The 26,827-nt window shown below is 41.3% G+C and overlaps 2 protein-coding genes across 2 annotated transcripts in view; one reads left to right on the top strand and one right to left on the bottom strand.

Annotated features, from left to right (window-relative positions):
• The window catches only part of LOC136857414 (cytochrome P450 9e2), a 55,103-nt gene that overhangs the window by 14,138 nt on the left and 14,138 nt on the right, over nucleotides 1-26,827 (top strand). Inside the window, exons 2-6 of the mRNA XM_067136064.2 lie at nucleotides 2,776-3,168; nucleotides 5,692-5,832; nucleotides 6,007-6,209; nucleotides 15,902-16,106; nucleotides 17,917-18,135. Coding sequence (XP_066992165.2) covers nucleotides 2,784-3,168; nucleotides 5,692-5,832; nucleotides 6,007-6,209; nucleotides 15,902-16,106; nucleotides 17,917-18,135 — 1,153 coding nt within the window. The 5' untranslated portion in view covers nucleotides 2,776-2,783. The remainder of the gene's footprint in view (nucleotides 1-2,775; nucleotides 3,169-5,691; nucleotides 5,833-6,006; nucleotides 6,210-15,901; nucleotides 16,107-17,916; nucleotides 18,136-26,827) is intronic.
• LOC136857417 (uncharacterized) lies at nucleotides 10,758-15,895 on the bottom strand. Its single transcript, XM_067136067.2, has 2 exons — nucleotides 11,034-15,895; nucleotides 10,758-11,003 (listed from the first exon to the last, which is right to left on the bottom strand). Exon 1 carries the CDS (start codon nucleotides 13,073-13,075, stop codon nucleotides 12,173-12,175), a length of 903 nt encoding a protein of 300 aa, XP_066992168.2. The 5' UTR covers nucleotides 13,076-15,895; the 3' UTR covers nucleotides 10,758-11,003; nucleotides 11,034-12,172.

Below are 26,827 nucleotides of genomic sequence, written 5' to 3'. Positions count from 1 at the left end.
CACTTAGGGCTAGTTGAATTAATTTTTTGCGGTTTTAGGTCGTTGACAGTTTTCCAGTAGATGCGCAAGTGGAATTCAGCAAAAAGAATGAGCAACAAGACTTAATGTATAGAAAATAAAATTTTTGGAAATTGCCTGCGCTGATAACAAAGTTGGAAGATACAGGTCTACCCCTTGTCGAATATTTAGCTGTTATTGACGACATTGTGTCTGAAATCATCGCACGGAGAAATAGCTGCGACAGTTAGAGATAAACTGAACAAAGCGTCCGTCAAATCCTGATTTTGATTTCGTCAAGCTTATAAAAGACATTTTGCGTGCTGGAAATGTAAAGGATGTACAATTTGACCTCCCATTGTCCCACATGTCTTCATTTAAGTATGCACCTGGCACTTGTGACGTAGAAAGATCCTATTTTCTGTGTTTAAGAATGTAAAAGCAAAGCAAAGTGACCTCCGTACAGGCCATGAAGGCCCTTGGAGGAGTGGAAGGTAAAGGCTTCCACCATTGTTAACCTCGGCACGTGATGGGGTAGAGTTGTCAGCTCTACGCCCGGCCGCCTTTGCCCCCAGGAATTAACCTGGTACTCAGTTTTGGTGTAGGCTGAGTGTACCTCAGGACCATATGCACCTGCGGAAGTGGAAATCTCGTTTCTTAAATTTTACGACTTCCTGACGGGGATTCGAACCCACGTCCTTCCGGGCGAACCGAGCACGCCTTTACCACCTCTGCCAGGCGGCCCCTGTTTAAGAATGTACTGACAGAAAAACGGATGAGCTTAAGTCAGACAAGTTGGAAAAATTAGTTGTGCAATGTTTCAAGAAGTACTGAAAATATAACCATATGGAACTGAATTTTGATAATGCATGTTTTCCACGTTATTGTGCATGATTTGCTATATGATAGTGCATGAATGCATGCATATTTTGAGATTTAATAGTGCATGGAAATCCGGGCTCAAGTGATGATGCCTTAAACTTTAAACTGAGACAGCGCCCGGTTAAATCTTGTGCTTTATGGATTTAAACCTTGGACCTTAAAAACGGCCACCATAAAAAGGCTGGAAGCTCTAGAAATGCAGTTTCATAGACGAATGTTAAGAGTCTGCTGGATAGAGCACGTCTCTAACGAACAAATATTACAGAGAGCAAACTCTAAAAGAGAACTACTGATCAACATCAAATGCAGGAAATTTGCGTACTTGCGGCATGTGTTACGTGGTGAAAGATATGCAGTATTACACCTCATTTTGAAGGAAAAGATCGAAGAACAGCGAGGATTAGGCAAGAAAAGAACGTTATGCCTCAAGAACATTCAAAACTGGACTGGAATACGAACCATCGCAGAACTCTATCGTGTTGCTGATGATCCATGATCCGGGAGACTGGGCAAGGCATATAGAAGAAGAAGATTCTTCCAGAACAATGTTAAGGGTCACCTATCAACAAGCGAAAGTAAGAATATATCCGAGCGAAAAATAAATGAACTTCATGATTTATAAATAAGCAACAGTGTCCGCACTGCCATACAGTTTGCATCTGCCAAGACAGTAACTTCGCGGATATCCGTGCAGGGCTCTAACCATGGCTTGTTGGTTGCAGTGCATTCGTCGAAATAACTTTCACCATCAGAATGTTAGCCGGCAGGGTAGTAGAGTTGGTTGTATACAATTTATAAACTCTAGATGGCATGACGAAAATCTAGCCCCTTTGCTGAATGTTGAGAGTATAGGTTGTCGGTTCAGAGGGGTCCGGGTTCGATTCCCAACCGGTACGGTAATTTTAGTTCCTTCCAGTTGATTCCTACGGCTCTGGGATGTTTGTCTTCGTATCTGCACACATCATCATTTACATAAAAAAATCCGCACATCAAACCACCACAGAGGCACGTGATAATGAGTAACATCACTCCACATAGGATAGTCGTCAGGAAGGGCACATGCCCGTAAAACCGGTCTGAATCCACAGAAAGTGCCAACCCCAGTTAAATGAGAAAAAACCAGAAAGGAAAAGAATGGGAATCAGCGTGCCAAAAGCCTGGATTCAATTCCAAAACTCTCCGTAGTGTTCATGTGAAGTGAGGACATATCACGATGCTGATAGTGAGGAACGTTAAGTCTTGGGCACCCCTGGTGTTTTCCGGCACGAGGAGGCTACGTGCTGACACCGGTTTTCACTCCCTTTCTTATTATCGTTATCACCGCCTTCACCACCTAACACACACACACACACACACACACACACACACACACACACACGCGCGCTCTCTGAAAACCACACTTCAGCACATCATAGTGTTCACAGTCACATATTCACAGTTTCCTTGTTTTCACTTTTGCTTTGAACGATCTATCTTTTACGAGCAAAATTTGAGCAGACCTTTTAAATTGTTCAAAGCCTTCACTAAGTGTGCTGGGTGCGCATAATACAGCACTCAAAGTGTAAGGCCCCCTGGGAGAGGTTGCATAATCGTAGCGCCATCGTAGTAACGATGTATATCTTACGATTTACCAGAAACAACCTGAGAAAACCTAGTCTCACAAACATAACGCCATTCGGGTTGGAAGAGAACGGAACGCAATTTATCAACGGCGGTCGTGTAGGAAAGTTGAAAATGAGAAGCATTGAGAAACTCTGCTAGGGACCTTTGTGCTGGTCAGCATTGTTCAGTTTGTCAAAATGAACATATTCGCTTTCTGCATTTAGCAAAAGACCAGTGACTGTGTGGACAAATGAAAAATAACAAATACAGTTGTAAATTTCTAATGTGTTTCAGGTTGAACGATGGACTTCTCAGGGTTTGCCTGGACAGATTGGACACTAGGAGTCTTACTCCTCATGCTAGGCCTGTACACACTGGGGACCTGGCGGTTCGGCCACTTCAAGTCCAGAGGAGTCAAGTACCAGAAGCCTCTACCGTTCCTCGGCTCCATGACACGCGTGGCCTTTAACAAACAGTCCTTTGCCTATTTTATAGAAAATACCTACAAGAAGTTTCCAGATGAGCCCTTTATTGGTTTATTCCAGTTCCAGACGCCTATCATCATGGTCAGGGATCTGGAACTGATCAAACGTATCACTGTCAAGGACTTCGATCACTTCACAGATCATCAACAAGTAGGAGTAACTCCTGACGACTTCACTTCCAAAAATCTATTCACATTGACAGGTACGCTGATATTTCTCTTCTTCTTCTTATTGTTATTATTAGTCCGCCTCTGTCGGGTAGTGGTTAGTTCTATTAGCTGCCACGCTCGAAGCCCGGGTTCGATTCCCGGCTCTGCCTTCGACGGATGGAGCGGGGTTCACTCAGCCTCGGGAGGTCAGCTGAGTAGAGGTGGTTCGAAGTGGTTTTCCGTGGTTTCGCACATTCTTCCAAGCAAGTCCCGGGATGGTACCTAACTTAAGGCCATGGCTGCATCGTACCTTCTTCCTCGTCCATCCCTCCCAATCTTCCCATCATCCCCCCCCCCCACAAGGCCCCTGTTCAGCATAGCAGTTGAGGTCGCCTGGGCGAGGTAACTAGTCCTCCTCCCCAGCTGTATCCCCCGACCCAAAGTCTAACGCCCCAGGACACTGTCCTTGAGGCGGTAGAGGTGGTATCCCTCGCTGAGTCCGAGAGAAAAACCAACCCTGGAGATTAAACGGATTGAGAAAGGAAGAAGGAAAGGTTATTGTTAGTGAATTCTCCCAAATTGGAAGATAACTCATTCAGCCTTTCTGTGGGTTCTTCTTGATGTTCCAATAGTCTTTAATTCTTTCTGAGAAGGCTTGTTTACGTTCTTCCGACCAGTTTGGTCTGTACTGTTGCTCTCATGTACCTTCCCAATTGTATACTTTGTGTCTAAAAGATCCCTCTTTATAGAATGTCTGTTGAACTTACGTTTGCAGTTTTGAGGTCCTTTCGAATTTCGTTAAGCCAGGATGTTGAGTGAGGTTACAATAATCTATTACCCTTTTTGTCAATCGATTTTCCGGTAATCTAGTGAGATGACCGAAGAATTTTTAATTTTTTTAATTTTCAAGAATATCCTTTGTTTAGACACCATTTGGCCAGCTGTTAGTTATAAGGATAAGGATGGTGCTATATCTTCTCGCCATGAGGCCGGTCATGGCATTACTACAGGGTGGGAAGGCCATGGTAGAAAGGTAGTAGTTAATGGGGCGAAACAGTTAGGATATTACCTTTAATTATTATTTCAGTTGGTGGCTTCTGCATCAGGGTTTATAGAGTTAGATTGGCGTCTTGTAGAAACGGGATCAGTGCTCTGTAGATTTTGCTATCGTGGTCTTGAAGAAGAATGTTAACATTTGTGGGGAATGGGATACGTAATGACCGAAGCTGTGCGAATAACTTTGTTCGTTGTTGCTCGTACCTGGAAGAAGAAAAGACTATGTGATTCAGATCCGCATCATTGTAATCGTCATGTGGGCAAACTGTCGTGGTAGTCACTCCGATGCGGTGGAGGTGGTGAGGATAGCATCCGTGTCCAAGCCTCATCCGGATGATGGTTGTTAGATGTCTCCTTGCAATATTTTATCTCCAGAACCAGGGTTTTGTGGTATTGTTGTTTGCAGTGTTGCGTAATGTGTTCCTCGGTGGTGGCTAGTTCTTTCCCATTCATCTTTCCGCTGGGTATAGGCTCTTCCTTTGACTAGCGGAATAAAGTCAGTATATGGAAGCTGTATCCCTTGAAACATACCACTGAGTATACTTCTTTCGCGAGATGATCGACAACTTCATTGTATCTTATTCCACTGTGTCCTTTTATCCACAGAAAGTGGATTTGACTACCGACCGAAGAATTTCATTCGTCTTTTCGTGATGTCAGTTTCGATGTTTGAGAACTTTTCTGTTGTTTTGATTGATTCTAACCTGTAAACGTCTTGTGTGAATCTTGCTGCTAAGATTTTCCTAATCTTCCTACTTGATTTCTTCAAGTTCTCGCTTTCTGTTGAGTGCCAATGTTTCACTTGCGTAAGGGATTGTTGGTTTTATGACTGTGCTGTAATGCCGAATGTTTGTATGTCATGATGACATATATTTTTTGTTGTAGATGTTTTGGACTAACCCTAATGCTTTTTTAACTTTTTGGAGATCATTTCAAGGCGTCCGTGTCGATAAATTCTCCGAGGATTTTTAAGTAAGCAACGCTGTCAATTGTACCATATTTTGTTCTCATGCTCTTCATATTTGTATATTATTATTATTATTATTATTATTATTATTAGTAGTAGTAGTAGTAGTAGTATTAAATAGTTTTATCCTTTAGGGTCTTCCAGGGACCGCGCGTGAATGTCAATGCTTCATCCTTTGTTGTTTCTTCTTGTCCTTCCAATACTCCTTCATCTATCCACTATGCCTCTTTTTCCTCTTTTCGGATAATTTTGAGCTTGTTTTCTGTCTCTTTCGACTTTGGGATCCTTCCATTTTAACACTTTATAAACATCTCTCTCCCTCCCTCCCTCACTCTCTCTCTCTCTCTGTTACTTCTTCTTGTTCTCCTGTATTGTTTCTTTCCATATCTTTCTTGAGTTGATGAATCCAGGTTGTTGCTGACATTTTTTCAAATATAATTGAAGATCTGTTTGGTTAATCTGGTGTCATCCATTCCGTTTATTATTTTTATAATTGAGTTCTCACTCGAAAATTTCTCTCTGTCTTCATGGTCTGCTCAATGTGTCTGTTTAGGTGAGGAATGGCGAGAAATGCGCAACACTCTAAGTCCTGCATTTACTTCCAGTAAAATGAAGGCCATGTTTGTCTTGATGGATGAGTGTGGACAGCAGCTGGGCGATTATCTTCAGAACGAGATCAATCAACAAGAAGCAGGTAAGGAGGACAAACCTGTTACTACAGCCTCTAAGGTCCATGAGATGACCAGAGGTTTCTCGCGGATTGATTGTAACCTTTAGAAACATGGTGTTTGGACCCATATGTAAAATTAAGAGTAGTATAAGGAATTTATTTCCAAATTAATCACCAACTGTTTGTCTCATGTTCCAGGTGAACCCTACGTCCTGGAGTTGAAGGATTTATTCACCAGGTACACTAATGACGTAATCGCGACAGCAGCGTTTGGTGTCCACATCGACTCCCTGAAGGAGAAAGACAACGAGTTTTATCTCATGGGGAAACAGGTCACTGACTTGACAGGGATAAAAAGCTTAATCTTCCTTGCATTTATGTTTATTCCTAAGATAATGAAGGTAAGAACTAAGTTATTCTATGTTCCTCCTTCTGATTTCTTTCTTGCATTCTTTACGTACTTCACTCTTTTACTGTTAGTTGCCGCGCTGTTGACGAGCAGGCTGCAAGCAATAGCGAGAGCGTGGCACTACTCAAACGGTAAACATTCCCTGAGTATTCACAAGCAGCTCACGGTACTTCTGAACACACTCCAACACGGTGTCCTCCGAAATGCGCGTAGTCTCGCTGATACAAGCATGTAGAGTGACCGCCGTTCCCGGCAAGATCTTTCCTCTAGCATGTCAATAGAAACAGTGTTACCAACACGTAGGGAATTTTTCGCGACGGGGAATGAGGGAACGTACACCGATGAGCCATTGAACTTTAACCACCACCTCCCGAGAATATTTAGCACGCCTTGAGTGGGAACAGTAACAAGTGACATGTTCATGCTGTCGTCGGGCCGTGAAGAACCAGAGTGATGAAACGAACCGCCATACATCACATTAAGGCAATCATTGTTTTGACCGTAAAGTGTACAGCAAGCGAATTATGTATTTAAAATTAAAAGATTACTTTCAACCATTTCTACTGCTCTTTATATGGAATAGATCTTCACTAGGTGGGCACTGTGATAAGTGCCCCACATATAACTACATACTGCCGACTGCTCTCTTAACATCTGCTCCATTGTCTAAGTTCTCTGATCTCACAGTTATGCTCGATTCTTCATTCTCTCTCTTCGTTTGTTGGTCTAAGATTTTTCCACAATGCCTTGTTGTCAAAAAATAATTGATCCTTCATTTTGTCATGGATATGTCTTATGACTAGGAGTCATCCGAAAATTTGTGCACCGCGACAAATTGTCTGATGGAAGTGACGTCACATTAGTCGTTATCGGGCCTTGGTAGCCGAAGATCCTACGGCTACAAGTTAAGTTCCTTCGTCGTATGGAGACGGCGGTGTCGTGGAGTTGGAGTTCTCTTTGATCAGGACCGACTCCAATCCTCAGACCCAAGACCACCTACAATTGTATCAGACCAAGACCGACTCCAATCCTCAGTCCGTAATATTTAAAAAAACATAGCGCCCGAAGTAGCCGGATTGCTGGTATTGGCTAACACGAAAAGATCATGTACATATTTATTTATTTACATAGTTCACGCCCACATTGGAGCACTTAAATCAATCCATATACACTACAGTCTTCACAATACTAGTTGTAATGTTTTCTCAACTTCCTCTTCTCTTCCCAGAACTTCTTCATTTTCTTTTTTTTTTTTTTTTTTTTTTTTACCTGGCCACCCTCTCTTCATCTGTAATGGTGTAGAAACGCGGTAATTTAACATTATACATGTATCATCATAGGGAAAATCACTTGTTCACTTTTGAAAACGCTTCTCCAACAAGTACGCACCACAATATAATCAACTAGAATCACTAGAATCAACTAGAAAAAAGAACAGCAAACTGATTATTTTGAAATTTCAATTAGACAAATAATGTTTTCTCTTAGATTTCACTTCGCTGGATACATGAAAATACATTATTAAACTGTTAAAATGATATTTATAACATATGAATGTTTTAAAAAGGAATAAAGGTGTACATTTCCTCAATTTATTCGCTCTCATGAGAAGTATGAAACACAAATTTGTTGCCTTAGTTTTGAAGTGGTGGACAATTTCTTATTTTCAGCACCCAATGGAAAGAAAGTACACCCGAAATAATAATGTTATTTTCTTTTATGTCCCACTGATTATTTTTTCACGGTTTTCGGAGACGCCCCATTGCCGGAATTTAGTCCCGCAGGAGTTATTTTACGTGCCAGTAAATCTACCGACACGAGCCTAACGTATTTGAAACGAAATGGAACTTTCAGACACTACAGACATTAAGGAACATCAGTGCAAAAACTCTATTGCCTCTGAATATTGATATATAATATCACAATATCAATTATATTCTATCTAAACTAATATTTTTTGAGGAACACGAATAGGTTCACCGTTTGGAATTAGAGAGAAGTCTTCCCTAACCTCAGACTTATTCTCAAAATGATGTATGCACACTACCGTTATGTCATGAACTTCAAAACAATTACAATATGTATTCCTAATCCATTTCTCTCTTAATGTTTTATTCTGTAGAAAATTTAAGAATAGTTGTATGAGAGGCATTGGTTCACAACACAATCAAAACAAACATTTTCTCACATTCCTGCGTATGATTACAGATCGTAAGTGTCCACTGTCTCATATGAATGCACTCGAGCACTTATATTCTACAAAGAAACTAAAATTTAGTGTCAACTTTAATGAAATTACACCGATTACATACGATAACAACAGCCCAAACCAAACCCCCGTTTCCAACATATCCGGCTACTCGAATCACCATCTTTGAACGATCTAGAGTAGCATTAAGGTCTGAGGATTGGAGTCGGTCTTGATCAGACCTTGATACAAAATCAACATGGCCGACTCATCGGTTGAATGTAAATAAACCTGTGATACATAAACATAACATTCTGATTATCGTATTGCATTGCTAAGTTGTCAATAATAACGTACACATTTAAACATACCGTGTTAAGATAAAATAACAAAATATGGAGATCCATTTTAAAATAAATGTCGACACAAGACACATGTAACGCAGAGGTCTATTTGCAAGAACATATTTGTGCACTGATATTGATACGTCAGGGATATTGAGAACTAATTGTATCACTAGAATTCCCTCACGCTCATTCATTACCGGTACATGTAAAACGACAATTACGGTGTATCAGTTAAAAAAAGAGCGGGGAAGGTCAATAATGTCTTATTTCATGGATATGCAATAATCTTCATCTTTTGTACGCCAGTACACATACTACATTCCTAATTCTTAAAGCAGTTTACTATTTTTCATTCACGAATGCTTTACTTAGGGTAATAGAACCAATGCTTTCTAGACATATATTTAGATAAGCATTATGTGGAAAATTAAAAATATAAGTCTTTTCTATGAACTAGTATGCTCCAGTCCTGGAAAATATCTAAAGCTTTTTAAAGAGTTGAAGTTTCTGTTACGGAGTTATCCATGGTAGTTAGAGGTGAAAGAAGGTGCTGGGATGAATAGGTCTCAACTTACGAAATTAAAGTTAATTTAAAACTTTAACAAAGGTTATATTTTCTTTTCAAGATCAAGAAATAACAAGAATAACAGGTACTCAGTAGCATATCAACAAGTTAAGGATGTACAATTGCAGTTTATTAATGGATTTTGGGCTTCGAGCCCCAGATTCACAATCCCTGAGCAATGAGCTCAACTTTACTTATGAACAACGTTCAACAAAGGGGCAGAAAACCCCAACCATGCCAAGGAACACTAGCTCCCAATTACCCAGTTAAGCCTGCTCGAGGCACACAGAAACCAAGTTTAAGAAAGATCAACCCGCTCTCAAAGTTCAAGCCTATTCAAAGGCCACACCAAACTCTACCTTCAAGCTGCCCTCGAGGCACACAAGAACAGGGGTAAAAATACCCAACCTACTGAGGCCCATTCAGTAAAGAAACAGGATAATTACATGGCCTCAAAATACCAACATGAGTGGAGGCGTAACTTGCACTCCTAATACACCTTTTTAAAACCTATTTGGCACTAGGCCGCTTATGCAAGGGCTAATCCCATACTACGGAGGTGACACGATAGGAAAACTTTATTACATTACCAAGAGAAGGGAAACTGTTATGAAAACGTAGTCACCTCAAAACACTATGAGTGGGAGTTCGAGAGGGTTAGGCACACTCTATCCCAATTTGTAGTTAAAGAGATAGAATTTTATACCAAGTGTCTTTTACATTTTAAAGGAAAGTTACATGATAAAAGTTTCGAACCTGCCCCGAGGGTTAAACTGCTGAGCTAGCAAGCCAAGAAGTTATTAAAAGGCCATTACCTGATGGATGAACTGCCGCCTGAAGAAAGAGACGCTTCCCGCCCCTGCTATATAATCACACTAGGAAAGATGTTACTGAAGTGGCGAGACGACCAGGAAATCAGCAGTTTATATATCCTCGCGGAAAATTCGAGACGTTTCATGAATGATTACAATCCGCCCACAAAATTTTATTGGATAACAGCAAAAACTAATACACCAGACGAAGAAGAAACACCTTATTGGTGGAAAATTAATTACAGAAATTCCTGATTGGCTACATTCAAAACAGGCGGAAAGAAAGGATTATATTGCCAAATCTCAAACCACAGAACAAAATTTAGCAAAAACAAAACTTATGAATGTTAAATTTCTTCCGGACTGTTCATTCCTTTACACCAGAGAGCGTTATCAGTTTTGGTAGAGACATCTGTTAGAGAATGTTCAAAGTTCTTGCTATGGAGCAGACAAACACGAATCGAAATTGACATAGTTCAGAACACTTCAAAATTTACAGCAGAGACATCTTCTGAGAAACTTTAGAATTAACATGGTTGTTAAAGTTCAGGCTTCCTCCAGTAGAGGAGTTTCAACTGGCGCAATGTTTGAATTAGCGGCGAGGAGGTGTACCACCCGGTACAGTTTCAATTGAATCAGACACCAATGATCTGATTTTTGGGCTGTAGTCCAAGTGACAGATTACCAATCAGTTGCTTACTCAGTTCTCTGAAATGATTTAAAAGATATTTATCGAATTAGTGTAGATATATTCGGAGGCACCGTTGTTAAATTATTCCAGCCCGTATTCTTACTTGTTTTAGAAATACAAATAATAGCTTAGCTCGTTCAAGAAATTGATTAGAAACATAACCCTGTTACGAATTTCAATTCTCTCATAATAGTAATTCTAATAATGTTTCACCTAACTGTTATACTCCATCAGTTACACTTCAGATAATCTTTACCTCTCAATAGGAGAATCTACTTGAATTTCTCTTGTGACATATGTATTTTCATATAAAGCACATTGACACTCAAATAGTTGGTCTTGTAAATACGGACTGTAAGAGACAGTCAAACAGTTGATACCTTGCCCTCTAATTTAACAAAGAGAATATAATCTTCGTTCACAGATAAAACAAATAGCTTTATCACTTGTTATAACCTCACTTTTATTAAACATCGAAAGGTAACTTACGGTCATTTTGAAATGTACTAGGATAGGCAGCAACACAGAGTTTCGGCCTTTTCCGGAAAAAATAGTTCATCAAGTACACGGGAAACATCCGCTCTAATGAAAAATCTATCCTAGAATATTTAATGCACCCTAATTAAACTACGGAATCATCACGACGAGTACACTTGTTCCGCATGTCAGTGCAACTGCTTTAATATTAATTACATCCAGGCACACAATACGATCCACACGTATCACATTAGTTTTAAAACCAAATTTCAATAAATACATCACCACACCAACGTTTCCTAATCAAACCAAACCAAACCAACAGAACGAACTAAGCTGAGGCTTCGTACATGCTCATGTTTACATTTGAACAAACCGAACGCGGTGCCATCTTAGCTAATATCGATGATGGGAACGTGGGTTTGTTGTTTTCGTATGCAGTCGGTGTAATTTCATGAAAGTTGACGATAAATATTAGTTTCTTTGCATAATATATGTTTGTGAGTGTATTTATATTAGTCGAAGGACACTTAGGGTCCGTAATTAAACGGAGTAATGCGGGAATGTGTTTGTTTTGATCGTGCTGTCAACCGATTTTAAATCGAACTACGGCAATGCCTCTCATACAACTATTCTTAAGTTTTCTAAGGAAAAGAAATTTACCGTAAGAGAGAAGTGGATTAGGAATATACATCGTGACTATTTCGAAGTCGATGACAAAACAGTAGGGTGCATACCTCATTTTGAGAATAAGTCTGAGATTAGAAATGGTGAACCATTTCGTATTCCTCGAAAAATAACAATTCATTTAGAGAGATGATAACTGATGTGGTTATGTTCTGTCAGTGTCTATGTGCTTTAGATTGTCGATTGATTTACACTGACTTAGCAAATGTCATGGGATAGTCACCTAATAGCGTGTGGAGCCTCCTCTGGCCCTGCAAACTGCAGTGAGACGCCGTGGAAGTGAGTTGACAAGTCCCTGGTAGTCCTCTGGACGCAGCTGACACCAAATCGTATGCAGAGCGGCCGCCAATGCTGGTCTGTTCATGGGTGCAGGATCCATGGTACGAAGCCTGCGTTTCAGGACATCCCAGATATGCTCGATAGGGTTCATATGGGGCTCCTGGGTGGCCATGGCAGTCGTTGGACCTCCGCTGCATGTTCCTGGAACCTTTCCCGGGCGACGTTGGAGCGATGTGGCGGCACGTTATCATCTTGAAACACCGCAGAATCGTCTGGGCGCTGGAAGGCCAAAAATGGGTTGAGATGGTCTCCGAGCAGCTCAACATACCGCGTACCATTCCATACCAGGAAAATGCACCCCCTACCATAACAGAGACACCAGTGCCCTGGATCACACCTTCGGGGCAGGCGGGATCCATCGCTTCATGTGGTCTGCGCCATACACGGTGCCTCCCATCGGCATGGTGCTGTTGAAATCGTGATTCGTTCGACCATATCACGTTACGCCATTGTTCCAGTGTCCATCCCTGGTGACTGGCGACAAATGCACGTCTTTGTGCCCGATGACGTTGGGTTAACAGTAACACCCGTGCGCGGCGCCGGCTCTCATACCCCATAGAACCCACGTTCCTACAGATTGTCCACTGGGAGACGTGTCTAGCACGGCCTGAGTTGAACTGAGCCGTGATTTCTTGCACGGTTGCCCGTCTGTCACTATTAACAATGCGCCTCAGATGTCGCCGTTCACGGTCATCGAGGGTGGCTGGCCGGCTGGTCGTTCGTCTGTTGTGGACGGTGACACCTGCATTCATCCATTCACGATACAACCTGGACACGGTTGATCGTGTGAAGCCGAATTCCCGACCACTTCCGAAATCGCACTCCCCATCTGTCGGGCACCGACCACCGTACCCTGTTCGAACGGTGTCAGCTCACGACGACGTTCCATGTTACACTTGTCACATGCACAGCCACTACTCACAAGGTCTCCTATACAACTGCCGCTGGCACAGGGGGCGTGTGGTGCACAGACAACACACCTGGGCATCAGTGCTCTGCTATCCCATGAAATTTGCTCAGTCAGTGTAGATGAAAGTGTATTTTACAAGAATCTGTGCTTGCCCGGGGAAACGATGGCTGGATCTTCGAGTATAACAAAATATATATGTGAGATAGATGGAGCAATCTGTACACTATTGCACAGAAGAAATAGTGAGTTGGAGGGATCACCTGGTTTGTAACACAGTGTTTTAATGTACCAACACCGTCCAATTCATGCTGTGGTTATCTGTTATTAAGCAGACTACAGAAAATAGGAGCTCGTCTATGTAGGTTAAAGACATCAGTATTGAGAGTCAATAGATTTTTTGAACTGATGTTCTTTAATGGGTAAAACCCTCTTATATCTTTAGTGCCTGAACCTTTCATTACTAAGTGTACCATTATTGTGTGAGGTGCTGCTATGCCATATCGTCGCTGTTGTGCGAGAACCGCGAATATGACAATGCTCTTCCTATCCATTATTACCCTTTGGACTGGTCACGCCTCCTAGCCACGTACTGATATTCAGTCCATCAGAACAATTTTCGTTGAGTTCATTTTCCTATGCCGGTGTGTAAAGTTAAGTAACATTAAGTATTTCATGCTCTAGAAAGTGGGTAAGTATGTCATTCAAACAGTACAGTACCTGGCGAGTTGGCAGTGCGGTTAGGGGCGCGCAGCTGAGAGCTTGCATCTGGGGGATAGTTGGTTCGAATTCCACTGTCGTTAGGCATGGAGACATTTTACCGTGGTTTTCCATGTTCACACCAGGCAAATGCTCGGGACCTACCTTAATTAAGGCCACGGCGCTTCTTTCCCACTCTTAGGCCTTTCCTATTCCATCGTCGCCATAAGACATGACTGTGTTAGTGCGACGTAAAGACAATTGTAAAAAAAAAGATTAAGACAATCCTATAGTACGATACAGTAAGGTTAAGTTTTCTTCACATACACGCATAAGAAAATAAACTCAACGAACAATGTTCTGATGGACTGCAACCAGTTTTAAGGAAAAATAATAGATAGGACGGCCATTGTCACATTCGCGGTTTCGGCATAGCAGCGACTATATGACAATATATACTTTAAGAGCCTCCAGAAAGGAAAGCTTAGCATCACCAGGGCCATTCATTGGGTTAGCAAAATCATTTCGGGTATACTTCCCTTTCATATTAGAAATTGTCCACCATGTCGAAACTGACCCCAAGTTAAGTTTTATAATTCTCTTGAGAGTGAATAAACTGAAGAATTTCGCATCTTAATATATTTTTAAATATTCAAAGTGATGGTTTAAATATAATTTTAACAGTTTCATAATGTATTCCCATACTGCTACTAAAAAAAATTACAAACCCCACGGCACTTAACGCCCGTAAAAGGGCCTTGGCCAGCGACCGCTCCTCAGCCAGAAGGCCTGCAGATTACGAGGGGTCGTGTGGTCAGCACGACGCATCCTCTCTGCCGTTATTCTGGGCTTTCGAGACCAGGGTCACCATCTTACAGTCAGGTAGCTCCTCAATTCTAATCACGTAGGCTGAGTGGACCTCGAACCAGCACTCTGGTCGAGAGAAAAATCTCTGACATGGCCGAGAATCGAACCCGGGCGAGAGGCAGGCACTCTACCCCTACACCACGGGGGCTGGCCAAACTGCTACTACTACCTACTAAAATGTTTTCATTCCTCTTCTGAAGGGCGGAAGGACGGTGAAGGTGAGAGAGTTTGCGGCCGTGGGCTATATAAGGAGCTGTCCCGGCATTCGCCTTAGTGCAGGAGAATGGAAAACAACGGAAAACCATTCTGAGTACAGCCGACGGTGGGGATCAGCCTTGAGGTCCAGCACTTTTCCGACTTCCGAATACAGAGACGCAGAGCCACGGTAGAGCGGAGGCCACTTCGGGGCCGAGACCCACTTTGCATCCGAAATGTCCGTCGGATGTTGTCTTCTAGTATCCCTAATGAGGTCGAACGATCGCGGTAGACTTTTCATTTCAGATAACCCTACAACCAATACCCACACGGATTTAGGTCGGGGGATCGGGGAAACCAAACATGGCATGCAGCAATTGCCCACGCATCTGACGCCTTCTCTCACGACAGGTCCTTTTATACCGTACACGAGTCTCATCTGACATCATTGACATGTTGCTGTCCAGTGCCATCTGTTGGCCTATTTGTGCACTCGTTGTTGGTGTCAATAAAACCCATGTCATGACAAGCATGTGTGATCGGTTGTACCTGACGTGTTGCCGTCCAGCGCCATCTGTTGGTCATTTTGTGTAGGTACTTTATTTTGGTGTCAGTAAAACCCCATGTCGTGTGTGTCAATTATTGCCTCTCTACCTCCAGTTGTCCTTGAAGTATTGCCTCGTCTAATGTTAATGAACATTTGGGTTACCCTGTAGATATTTTGTACGTCAGAAACTCCCTAGATCTCGCACATCTAAATACGTGCTGAATTAAAGAGTACAGAAACCGGCCAATACGAATAGAATAAGTGATGAGGCTTGATACAAGCAATGGCAGATTCCACTCAGACTGACTAGTCAGTGGGTTCGAATGTGTGTTTCCGACCTTGAAGGCTCTTCCTCTGTTCCAGCTGCTGGGAATTTCGGTCTTCAACAAACAGGAGAAGAATTTCTTCCTTGACCTGATACATGAGACCATCAGCACTCGTGAGAAGGAGGGCATCGTGCGGCCCGACATGATCCACTTGCTCATGCAGGCGAGAACAGGCGAGCTGAAGGCTGAAGTGGGTGAAGAGGAAGTGATTAGTCACGGAGGACACAAGCTTAGGAAGATAAGTAAGTAATTAATATTAGATTTTACAGTGCTTAGATATAATAGGGTATGTTGCGCCATATGGATGACCAAGTACATCTATCGACTGAAATTTGAATTAGGTAGATTCATTCACGCAAGGCGTCGACTATTTCAATGGTTGGCCATGAACTGAGTGTAAAGTGTTCATCTGAATAATATTTAATAAAAATGGTGTCAAATTTTCCTTTTGCAAAATCAAATGACCACAATCAGTAAATGAATCTCAAACTGTACTCTAATACTCCTTTTTGATAATAGGTCTCTGTCATGGCCATCCATCAATACTTCACATCACAGCCTACAAGGTCACATCGACAATCTTTACTCCACGGCCCCTTCTTTATAATATGTCTCTCAGCCATGGCCATGAATCAATACTTCACATCACAGCCTGCAAGATCACATCGACCATCTGTATTCTAACGCCCCTCTTTGATAATATGCCCCTCAGTTATGGCCATCCATCAATACTTCACATCACAGCCTGCAAGATCACATCGACCATCTGTACACTAGGGCCCCTCTTTGATAATATGTCTCTCAGTCATGGCCATCCATCAATACTTCACATCACAGCCTGTAAGATCACATCGATCACCTGTACTCTAAACGCTCCTCTTTGATATTATGTCTCACAGTCATGGTCATCTTACAATACTTCACATCACAGTGTGCAAGATCACATTGGTCCTCTGTATTCTAACACTCCTATTTAATATTATGTCTCTCAGTCATGGCCATCCATCAATACTTCACATTACAGCCTGCAAGAGCACATCGACCATGTGTACACTAGCGCCCTCTTTGATAATATGCTTCTCAGTCATGGCTATCCATCAATACTTCACTTCACAGACTGTAAGATCACATGTAGCATCTGTACTCTAATGCCTCTCTTTAATCATATGTCCCTCAGTCATGGCCCTCCATCAATATCTCACATCACAGCCTGCACTGTTGCTAAGTAACATCGAGTCGCACATTTTTCATCCCTAATTTCAGATGATGCCTTTGCTGGTAGGACCTAGTGTTTACAGAGCACTAGGCCTATGTCTTCTGGTATGAGCTAGAGCAGTTTTTTTACTTTCATAGATCTGTCTCTGTCTTATCCTTGGCTTTGACAATATGAAAGTGACTGAGGTATGAGCGATGCTAGTAATGTCATTTCTTGTGTAGCCAGTCCCTGCTATGAATGTTGTGAACATGTTCTTCATAGGGTCGGTTGGGGCATGCATTTCAGTGGGCTTGGCAGACTGATATGTAATAGCAACTTCTGGCTCGGTGAGGAAAGCAACGGGAAACTACCTCACTCCTCATTTCCCTAGTACGCCTCTTCAGTGATGCCTAGGCCATCTATGACAGCTGATGGCAGCGCTGTTGAGGATCCCACCAGCGGCATCGCTGACGGACTGAACATACATACAATTTTAGAAGACCCTCAAGCCGTAAGACATACATTTAAATAAAAGGGTATATACATATCTTGGCTACATTAAAAAGTATAGTATCATGACTTTTTCTTTTGGTTTGTGGGTCGGAGGAGGGGCTTAGAAGACGAGAGTTCAGATTCTTTGGTTGTTCCCCTCTTAGTAGCCTTTTACGACATTAACTCCACCAGCAGGGAAGAAAGAGTTCCGATATATCGAAAAGAATATATATCATCATGATCTGCGTCCAACAATGTGGCAGCTGATTCAGCACACAATATTCCCATGCCATGTCACAAGATAGCCCCATCTATCAAGAAGCCACTGGTTAGTCAGTAAATTATCAGTTTATATATTGTTTCAGACCTCACCGAGAAGGATATCGCTGCCCAGGCTATCATATTCTTCTTCGCCGGGTTCGACACCGCCTCTACTCTGCTGTCCTTCGCGGGTATCCTGATGGCTGTGCACGAGGATGTGCAGAGGAAGTTACAGGATGAGATAGACGAGATTCTGGGAGGGGATTGCCAGCTCACTTACGAGAAGGTGCAGAGAATGAAATATCTGGACATGGTAATTTCAGGTAAGAACTAGTACCTGGTTTTCAACTTAGTCCCGATAATGCTCTAACAATAGGGAGTATGCGTAATTTTCATTAAAGGGGGGAATGTCATTGCTGGATGTAACATACAAGATTATTTCTAACGTTCCTTTAAACAGGGCAGAGCTTCAATTGGACCAACAACTTGGGGAATACCAGGGAGGTTTTGTAAAGTTTAAGTAACCGGGCGAGTTGGCCGTGTGGTGTGGGGCGCGCGGCTGTGAGCTTGCATCCGGGAGATAGTGGATCCGAATCCCACTGTCGGCAGCTCTGAAGATGACTTTCTGTGGTTTCCCATGTTCACGCCAGGCAAATGCTGGGGATGTACCTTAATTAAGGCCACGGTCGCTTTCTTCCACCTGTTAGGCCTTTCCTAAACCATCGTCGCCATAAGACCTATCCGTACCGGGCGAATTGGCCGTGCGGTTACGAGCATGCAGCTGTGAGCTCGCATCCAGGAGATAGTGGGTTCGAACCCCACTGTCGGCAGCCCTGAAGATGGTTTTCCGTGGTTTCCCATTTTCACACCAGGCAAATGCTCGGACTGTACCTTAATTAAGGCCACGACCGCTTCCTTCCCATTTCCAGGCCTTTCCTGTCCCATCGTCGCCATAAGACCTATCTGTATCGGTGCGACGTAAAGCAACTAGCAAAAGAAGACCTATCTGTGTCGGTGCGAGGTAAAGCCACTAGCAAAAAAAGCAAAATTTTAAGTCATGCTCTGAACAAATAATAAACCTCAAAAACATTATGGCGTAACAAAAATCAAGGACAAAGACGTATGAAATCTCCTTCATTGATTTCAAAAAACAAGGCATGTGGTTCGATTGATGGTGAATCGCTTTTATAAGTCCTGGTGGAAATCGGTTTGAATAAGGAAACGACTAAAATCATAAAAGCGAACATCACAAATACGTTTCCGAAAGTTAAATTCATGGCTGAACTAGGAGATTCCTTCGAAATAAGAGCGGGCGTACGACATGGGAATGGGCTCTCACCGTTATTGTTCAACTGTGCGCTTGAGAAAGCAGCTGGAGAGTGGAACAAAATAGTAAAGAGTGGAATTAGACCGGGTTGCAAAAATAAGAACCTTAAAATCGATTGTATTGCTTTTGCAGGTGATTTGGCCTTGTTTGATGAATCAGTGGAGAAAGCAAGGGAGAAAAACCTTGAACTAGAGAAAACACCCACTAAATACCTCAATATCCAAGAACAAAAGATTGAAATAGTAATAGAATTCAAATAACTTGGAGAGTCAATCATTTGTAATGCTGTGGAATGCAAAGCAATGGAATCTAGAAAAAATAAACTTGAACTGGCATTCCAAACAACAAAAGATACGTACATACATTGTCGCTTCTTGACAATATAGACTTACGATCTTACAGTGCAGTATTACGAGCCCTAATTAAATAATAATAATAATAATAATAATAATAATAATAATAATAATAATAATAATAAACAGTTTACTGCTTAAAATGTTTTAACAATTATTATTAATGCATCAACTAGTTAGTAAATGATTTCTGTCCCCTTAACTGAATAGTCAGTGTTGAGCGCTTTTTAGAGGATCCGGTTGGATGGGGCTTGCCAGCTAAGTACTGCCCAAGCAAGTGCTAGGGGCTTGTCTTGGTCCTTCCAAAATGGTGACAGGAGGAACATCTAACCGTAAAACTGGGCCCAAGATAGTTATCTCTCTGTAAAACGTAGAGCAATTTCAAAATAATTATAGATTGTAGTCTCCGGAGAGATCTGCTGCAGGTCTTTTGATTTGATGCCCGTAGGCGTCCTGCGCCACGTAATAAGGATGACCCGGTAGGCTTCTTCCAAAAATATGGTGACAGGAGGGACATCTATCATCAAAACTGCGCCCAAGATGGTGATTGTATAGTTAGGCCCCTATGACTGTGGGATTTTTTTTTTTTTTTTGCTAGTTGCTTTACGTCGCACCGACACAGATAGGTCTTATGGCGACGATGGGACAGGGAAGGGCTAGGAGTGGGTAGGAAGCGGCCGTGGCCTTAATTAAGGTACAGCCCCAGCATTTGCCTGGTGTGAAAATGGGAAACCACGGAAAACCATTTTCAGGGCTGCCGACAGTGGGGTTCGAACCTACTATCTCCCGAATACTGGATACTGGCCGCACTTAAGCGACTGCAGCTATCGAGCTCGGTACTGTGGGAATTGGCTCTGTGGTTAGGGGGCGCGCAGCTGTAATGCCAGCTATGTACTACCCAAGCAAAATGCTGGGGGTTGTCTAGGTCCTTCCTTGATGAAACAATGGAGGAAGCAAGGGAGCAAGTCCTAGAACTAGAGAAACAAGCAGCTAAAATAGGTCTTCATATCATCTGCAAAAAAACAAAAAAAAAAACAAAACAATGTCATGACAAACAAAAAACACCCACTTAAATACCACAATGTCCATGAACAAAAGATTGAAATAGTAATAGAATTCAAATAACTTGGAGACTCAATCATCTGTAATGATGTGGAATGCCAAGCAATGAAATCTAGGAAAAATAAATTTGAACTGGCATTCCAACTAACAAAAGATACATACAACAAGAAATCCTTTATAGGGGACCAAAATAAAACCTTATAAAACGGTGATTAACGCAGGAAAAACACTAAACATGAATTTCAAAGGCCAGATAGAGAAACTCGAGCTAAAAGTAAGGAACATTTTTAAGAAAGATCAAAGGCCCAAAATTTTAGGATAATAAGGTAATATATATCAAGAATGAAATTATCTACAAGAAAACTGGAAAACTCAGAGATATTATGCGAAAAAGAAGGATAACTTTTTACGTTCATCTTCTCAGAATGAACTCTAATAGGTTAACCAAGCAAATCTTTCAATTCTTCCGTAACCACAAAACAAAACCCAACCGGTTTAAAGAAACTGAAAAAAAGACCTCGTAGATTTATAAAAATACAGAAAATTCGCAATTAGATCGAACAGCTAAAGTAACAAGTAAGGACGAAAACATAAGGTTCCAAGACGAATCTTCATTAGAAAACAAACCTATTATCTCGAAAGACAAGAGGAAACAAAGATCAGAAGGAATGAAGAAATACTTTGCACTAAGAAATGAACAACATACAGATAATTAATTGATTCAACGTACCCAAGGAGGGTGAAACGATCGAAGAAGGAAGAAATAGTAAGGAAAAGTACTGCATTGTGATAACTTGCTTTGTTTTCTGTTATTAAAAGATATTTAAAATTATCTTTCCGCAAGGCGAGTAAAACGTCCTGTGACGTAAGCAGTGAGCTGTGATGTCACCGTCCAGTACTGCATGAAGGTTTGCCAGCCACTGTGCGTAAGCTGTTACTAAAAGCAGAATATTTATTACTTTTGATCGCGAATAACTTCAAAATGACAAAAGCAAAGTTAAGAAAGGCACAGTAAGAAAACCTATCACGTGTGGATTCCATGATGGAGGCAGCGCTCTGGAAAAACAGCGACTCTTTTGTGGCTGCAGAAATCCACGGAACAAAACCAAATTAGCATATTTTATCATTTTACGCGCAATGCACTGTAACTCATAGCATAAGGATAACAAAGAACATCTAGGAAGAGTGGGGAGAAAGAGAAGAAGGAGAATGTATGTATGTGTGTATGTTTAGTCCTCAGCCCGTAGGCTGGTTTGATCCTCAACAGTTCCGCCATCAGCTGTCATAGATGGCCTAGGCATCACTGAAGAGGCGTACTAGGGAAATGAGGAGTGAGGTAGTTTCCGTTGCTTTCCTCACTGAGCCAGAAGTTGCTATTACATATCAGTCTGCCAAGCCCACTAAAATGCATGCACCAACTGACCCTATGAGCAATATTTTCACACCATTCATAGCAGGGACTGGCTGCAGAAGGAATGGCATTGCTAGCATCACTCATACCTCAGTCACTTTCATATTGTGAAAGCCAAGGATAAAGCTGAGACAGATCAATGAAAGTAACAAAATTGCTCTAGCCCATACCAGAAGACATAGTGCACTGTAAACACTAGGTCTCACCAGCAAAGGCACAATAATAATAATAATAATAATAATAATAATAATAATAATAATAATAATAATAATAATAATAATAATAATAATAATAATAATAATAATTTAATAATAATAATAATAATACGAAAAAAGAAGCATAGTGGCCAGAGATTACGGGTGAGCTAAGTTGTGTATTTTTCTCATAATAAACCACTTTTGCAATTAATTTCTAGAAACTACAGAAACTACAACAAATTTTCATCATTACTAAAGTAACAAATCGGACTTCAGCTCATAGTACTATTCCTGAAAACTATACATTAAATACCTTTACTTCGTTCAGTGTTGCCAGGTCTCCCGAAATTTCATGAGATCTCCCGATTTTTTTCGACACGCCAGTAAACCCAAAGAAACAAGAAACTCCCGAAATTTCTTCAAATCCAAATTTAGGGAAAATGAATAATAATGATTAAAGTTGCATAATATAGTTGTACCGAAAAACTCTCCTCGCCTCATTGCGTTACGTTTTATGGATACTAATAATGGTGTATGGCTTCCGGAGAGGCCTGGTGCAGGTCTTTTTCTAGTGGACGGCCTATTAGGCGACCTGCATGTCTATGAAGATGAGGGCCCTGCCTAGGATGATTTCTAATACGCCACACACACCCAGCCCCCGAGACACTGGAATTAACCAATTAAGGTTAAAATCCCCGACCCGGCCGGGAATCGAACCCGGCACCCTCTGAACCGAAGGCCAGTACGCTGACCGTTCAGCTAACGAGTCGGACGTTTTATCGATAACATCACTCGTTAGGTACTTTCCCGCATTCATTTTAGATTCGAATTACGTAACCTCTCCCCTCTTATTGAACTCAAAACTCACGCTGCACTGCATCATTCGAAGGGAAATCATCGACCCGTATGTAGAATACAAAATCTGCATCCTGCTACGACTTCAAATTTAGTACACAATTTCTACATCTAGGAAGAGTGGGGAGAAAGAGAAGAAGGAGAATAATAAGAAGAATGAGAAGAAGAAGAAGAAGAAGAAGAAGAAGAAGAAGAAGAAGAAGCACAGAGTGGCCAAAGATTACGGGTGAGCTAAATTGTGTACTTTTCTAATAATAACTTCAAATGACTGTTGCATTCTTTAATTTAGTTAAATTATAACATTTCAGTGTTCAAGAAACTACCTAAATTTTCATTAAAACTCACGAAACTTTTACGTACAACCTAGCCTACCGATTTTTTATTTCTAGACCTGACAACACTGATTTCGTTTATCTGGTTTTTCACAAGCTGGCCATATCAAACGAGAACAACGTCGTGGTGACATTTTCGACACACAATACAGGAACGTCTTTGGGGTGTTGTGATTTTTACTCTTTGGTTTGTGATTTTGTCATGTATAACCTAAAACTTAGGCTAAGTTTGTACAATATTTTAAACACCACGATCTTTATTATTTGTAGTAATGTATTCTCACTACACTGTACAGAACCAGAAGAAAATCTGCCTGATAGTGGCAATAGTAATCTTGAGTTGTGACTTAAGCCCTGCTTAATCCGAACATCATATAAAATAAATATTATTCATAAGAACCGATCTTCTGATTCCCTAATCGGGGCGGCTATCACATGGATATTATTAGTGAGCATAGTTAACTTGAAAGACTGAGGGCACCCCAACCGACAAGCATTGGTTTTGTAGACATATACATCCCTTTTTTATAAATTCACGTTGCTTTAGCGCGATGTACGCGCTTGCTCTCTGTTATATTGTGTGTTTTTACAATTGGCTTTATGTTCCACCGACAAAGACAGGTCTAATGACGACGAAAGGGCTAAGAGTAGATAGGAAGCGGCCGTGGCCTTAATTAAAGTACAGCCCCAGCATTTGCCTGATGTGAAAATGGGAAACAGTAGGCTCGAATCCACTACCTCCCAAATGCAAGCTCAGAGTCGTGTGCCACTAACCGCACGGCCAACCCGCTCGGTGTTTTGTTTACAAATGTAAGCTCCTCAATAAATAAATAAATAAATAAATAAATAAATAAATAAATAAATAAATAAATAAATAAATAAATAAATAAATAAATAAATAAATAAATAAATAAATAAATAAATAAATAAATAAATGTCGCGTGCCAAGATAAATTGACATCATTAGAGAAATCAGTTTGGTTCATAAACGCTTGTGAGATAAGTTAGAACGTCGACTTCGCTCCAGATCCCAGCGTCCAACATCACTACCTTCCCTGGTTTCGGATCTTGATGAATAAAGGGCCGCCACTCCTCCGCAGACATTCAGACACCTCATTGAAAGTGTCCCCAGAAGAGTGAAAGCCGACATAAAGGCGAAGGGTGGACCCAATAATAAGGAATGTGGCACGGGTAAAGTCTAGGTGCAATTAAAGATAGGTGTACCAGTATAATTATGACAATAATACTAACGTAATACAAGTCGATCCATGTAAACCTTTACAACATGAATGAGTTATAATTTCTGTCGGGCTGCTAGAGTAAACTTGATCTCAGTGGTTCTGACTCGGTCTATTATCAGTGATGTATGCTGGAATCAAGACATAGACTATTTAATACCACTAACTGACTCAGGTTACCGCTTTTCGATGGTTGGTTTAGTGAACGTCAAGCCTTAAGCGTTTTGAGCTGCAGGCAATAGCCAACGGAGTAGCCTGCTGTGTTGTCAATATTGCTTTACAAGCTACTGCCCTAGCCTCTGCTACTGTCAATACTCAACACCTGATTAGTGGAGATGGTAGCATAAGGTTTAGCAAATTAAAGTCCGGCTTTCTGACTCCGGTTCAATTTTTAAAATCAACACCGTCTTACTCTAAATTGCCCTGACTTTGGGACTGGGTGTTTATGATGTTTTCTCCATTCATTTCACACTCATTAGGACACCACCAAGGCTATATAGACAACATACACTATTATTATTATTATTATAATAAAATTAAAATGTTGAACTTTACAGCATTACTAGCGGTCGTACCCATCGTTCACTGGTTTATTAGCTTCCTCAAGAGATCATTGGTGGTCTCTGTTCCGTGATCACGGGTTCTGTTTCAATCATTGAAAGAGAAAACTAAAGCTGAAAGACTGCATTTCATTTTAGCAGATCTACCTATAAAAGGAAAGCTATATTACTTCTTTAACAGCAGCCTTGCAGTGTCTTCCTACAAGAATGTAAAAGTAAACGGGAGTGAAAAACTATCACTCTGTTATCTATGAGTATGAGATGAGGAAGTACATACGAAGAGTAACGTATGGTTGTTCGTCAGCAGTGGCGATCTGACGGAGCGAAGCCTAGCACACTTATCCCCACTGTCCCCGCTCCTATCGCCATTCATCAGCAAGCCGCTCGAGGTGAGTCAGGGGACAGGAACGCAGTTTCAGGTGCCTTGCTCTCAGAAATACGTCCGACTTTTTTTCTCATTGCCTTCAAGTTTTGTTTTTCTCATTGCCTTCAAGTTTTGTAAATGGAACAATGTGTCAGATGCTTACATTATAATGTGCTTTAGACTTCCATCGTTCTCATTTGAGATTTGGGCTTCCCCGATAGCCTTGTAGCCCTCAGTACACGCCACTGACCTATATGGCTACCCGTGGCATCCATTTCTAGTTATTGTTGGCTGTTATTAATTAGTACTCAGTCCCTAGTACTCGCTTCGGCACCGTGTTTTTATTGTGAAAACGTACTGGAAGACCAAAATCCTTTATTCGAATACTGCGATTAGTTCGGTGTGTGCGTTGTTCCAACCAGGCCAACAAATTTATCGATGATAAGAAAGTTGACAGCTCGCTCCTCAATATGAGTGGAGAACACAACCCTGGAATGAGTCACTGTGTTGATGATATTCGGGGATGCTTACTGAATCAACCAAATCATAAATCATAGCGCTGATTGAGGCTACTCATACGGCATATGTCAGAGTGCATGCGGTGCAAGAATTTAGACCGTCAATTCCCAAAGTTAGGTTAAAAAGAAAAATCAAGTGATTTTCTGTAAAACACATTATTTGAACTTAGAAAAACTTATTTTCAAGGCAAAACATTTTTTAAGTCATCATGGTAACAAATGGAGGGGGTGTCTCCTACAAGTGACGTTGGGCAATGCACATACATTATTTCTCTACAACTCTATAACATTACCCAGTGAACAGTTCAAGCTAAAAATCAGAAAAGCACCATGTGAACTGGAAGCACATTTTCAGTCAATGGCTGGAGTGGAATTTGTACCAGCAATGAATATGTAGAACAACTTTATATTTCTTACATAGAAGGCGCGTTCCTTCATGGCACAAGGCACATCGTCGCTGTGAACAGTTTTCCTTCACATGCTCTTCTGAATCATTGTTAGGCGAACTTCAAGTGGCACTCGTTTCGCTACTGATCTCGACTGACACCTTGTTGAGGTTTTGTCTCGTAAAGACCGCAATACACTTGCACTATGTTCCTTCTGAAATCACAGTAGGTTGAGTTCTTTCCTGGTGCTGATTCACTGTAAATCTGCCATGCATTTTGGCAAGTTGCATCTAAGCCAAAGTCAAACAGAGGGAACCACTATTTTTGCCCCGCTGTACTGTTCTCAAGTTATCGACATTCTCGTCCACTCTATCTACTCCGCCCGTATAAGTATTATATTTATCAATTGCAC

The sequence above is a fragment of the Anabrus simplex genome, chromosome 1 (genome assembly GCF_040414725.1).
Source record: "Anabrus simplex isolate iqAnaSimp1 chromosome 1, ASM4041472v1, whole genome shotgun sequence".
In the NCBI taxonomy this organism is placed as follows: Eukaryota; Metazoa; Arthropoda; class Insecta; order Orthoptera; family Tettigoniidae; genus Anabrus; species Anabrus simplex.
The sequence above is the reverse complement of the archived record's forward strand: the minus strand, read 5'-3'. Positions and strand labels throughout refer to the sequence as shown.

Excerpts from the sequence above, each read along its gene's own strand:
- LOC136857417 (XM_067136067.2), bottom strand. The coding sequence starts at position 13,075 with ATGAATGCAGGTGTCACCGTCCACAACAGACGAACGACCAGCCGGCCA.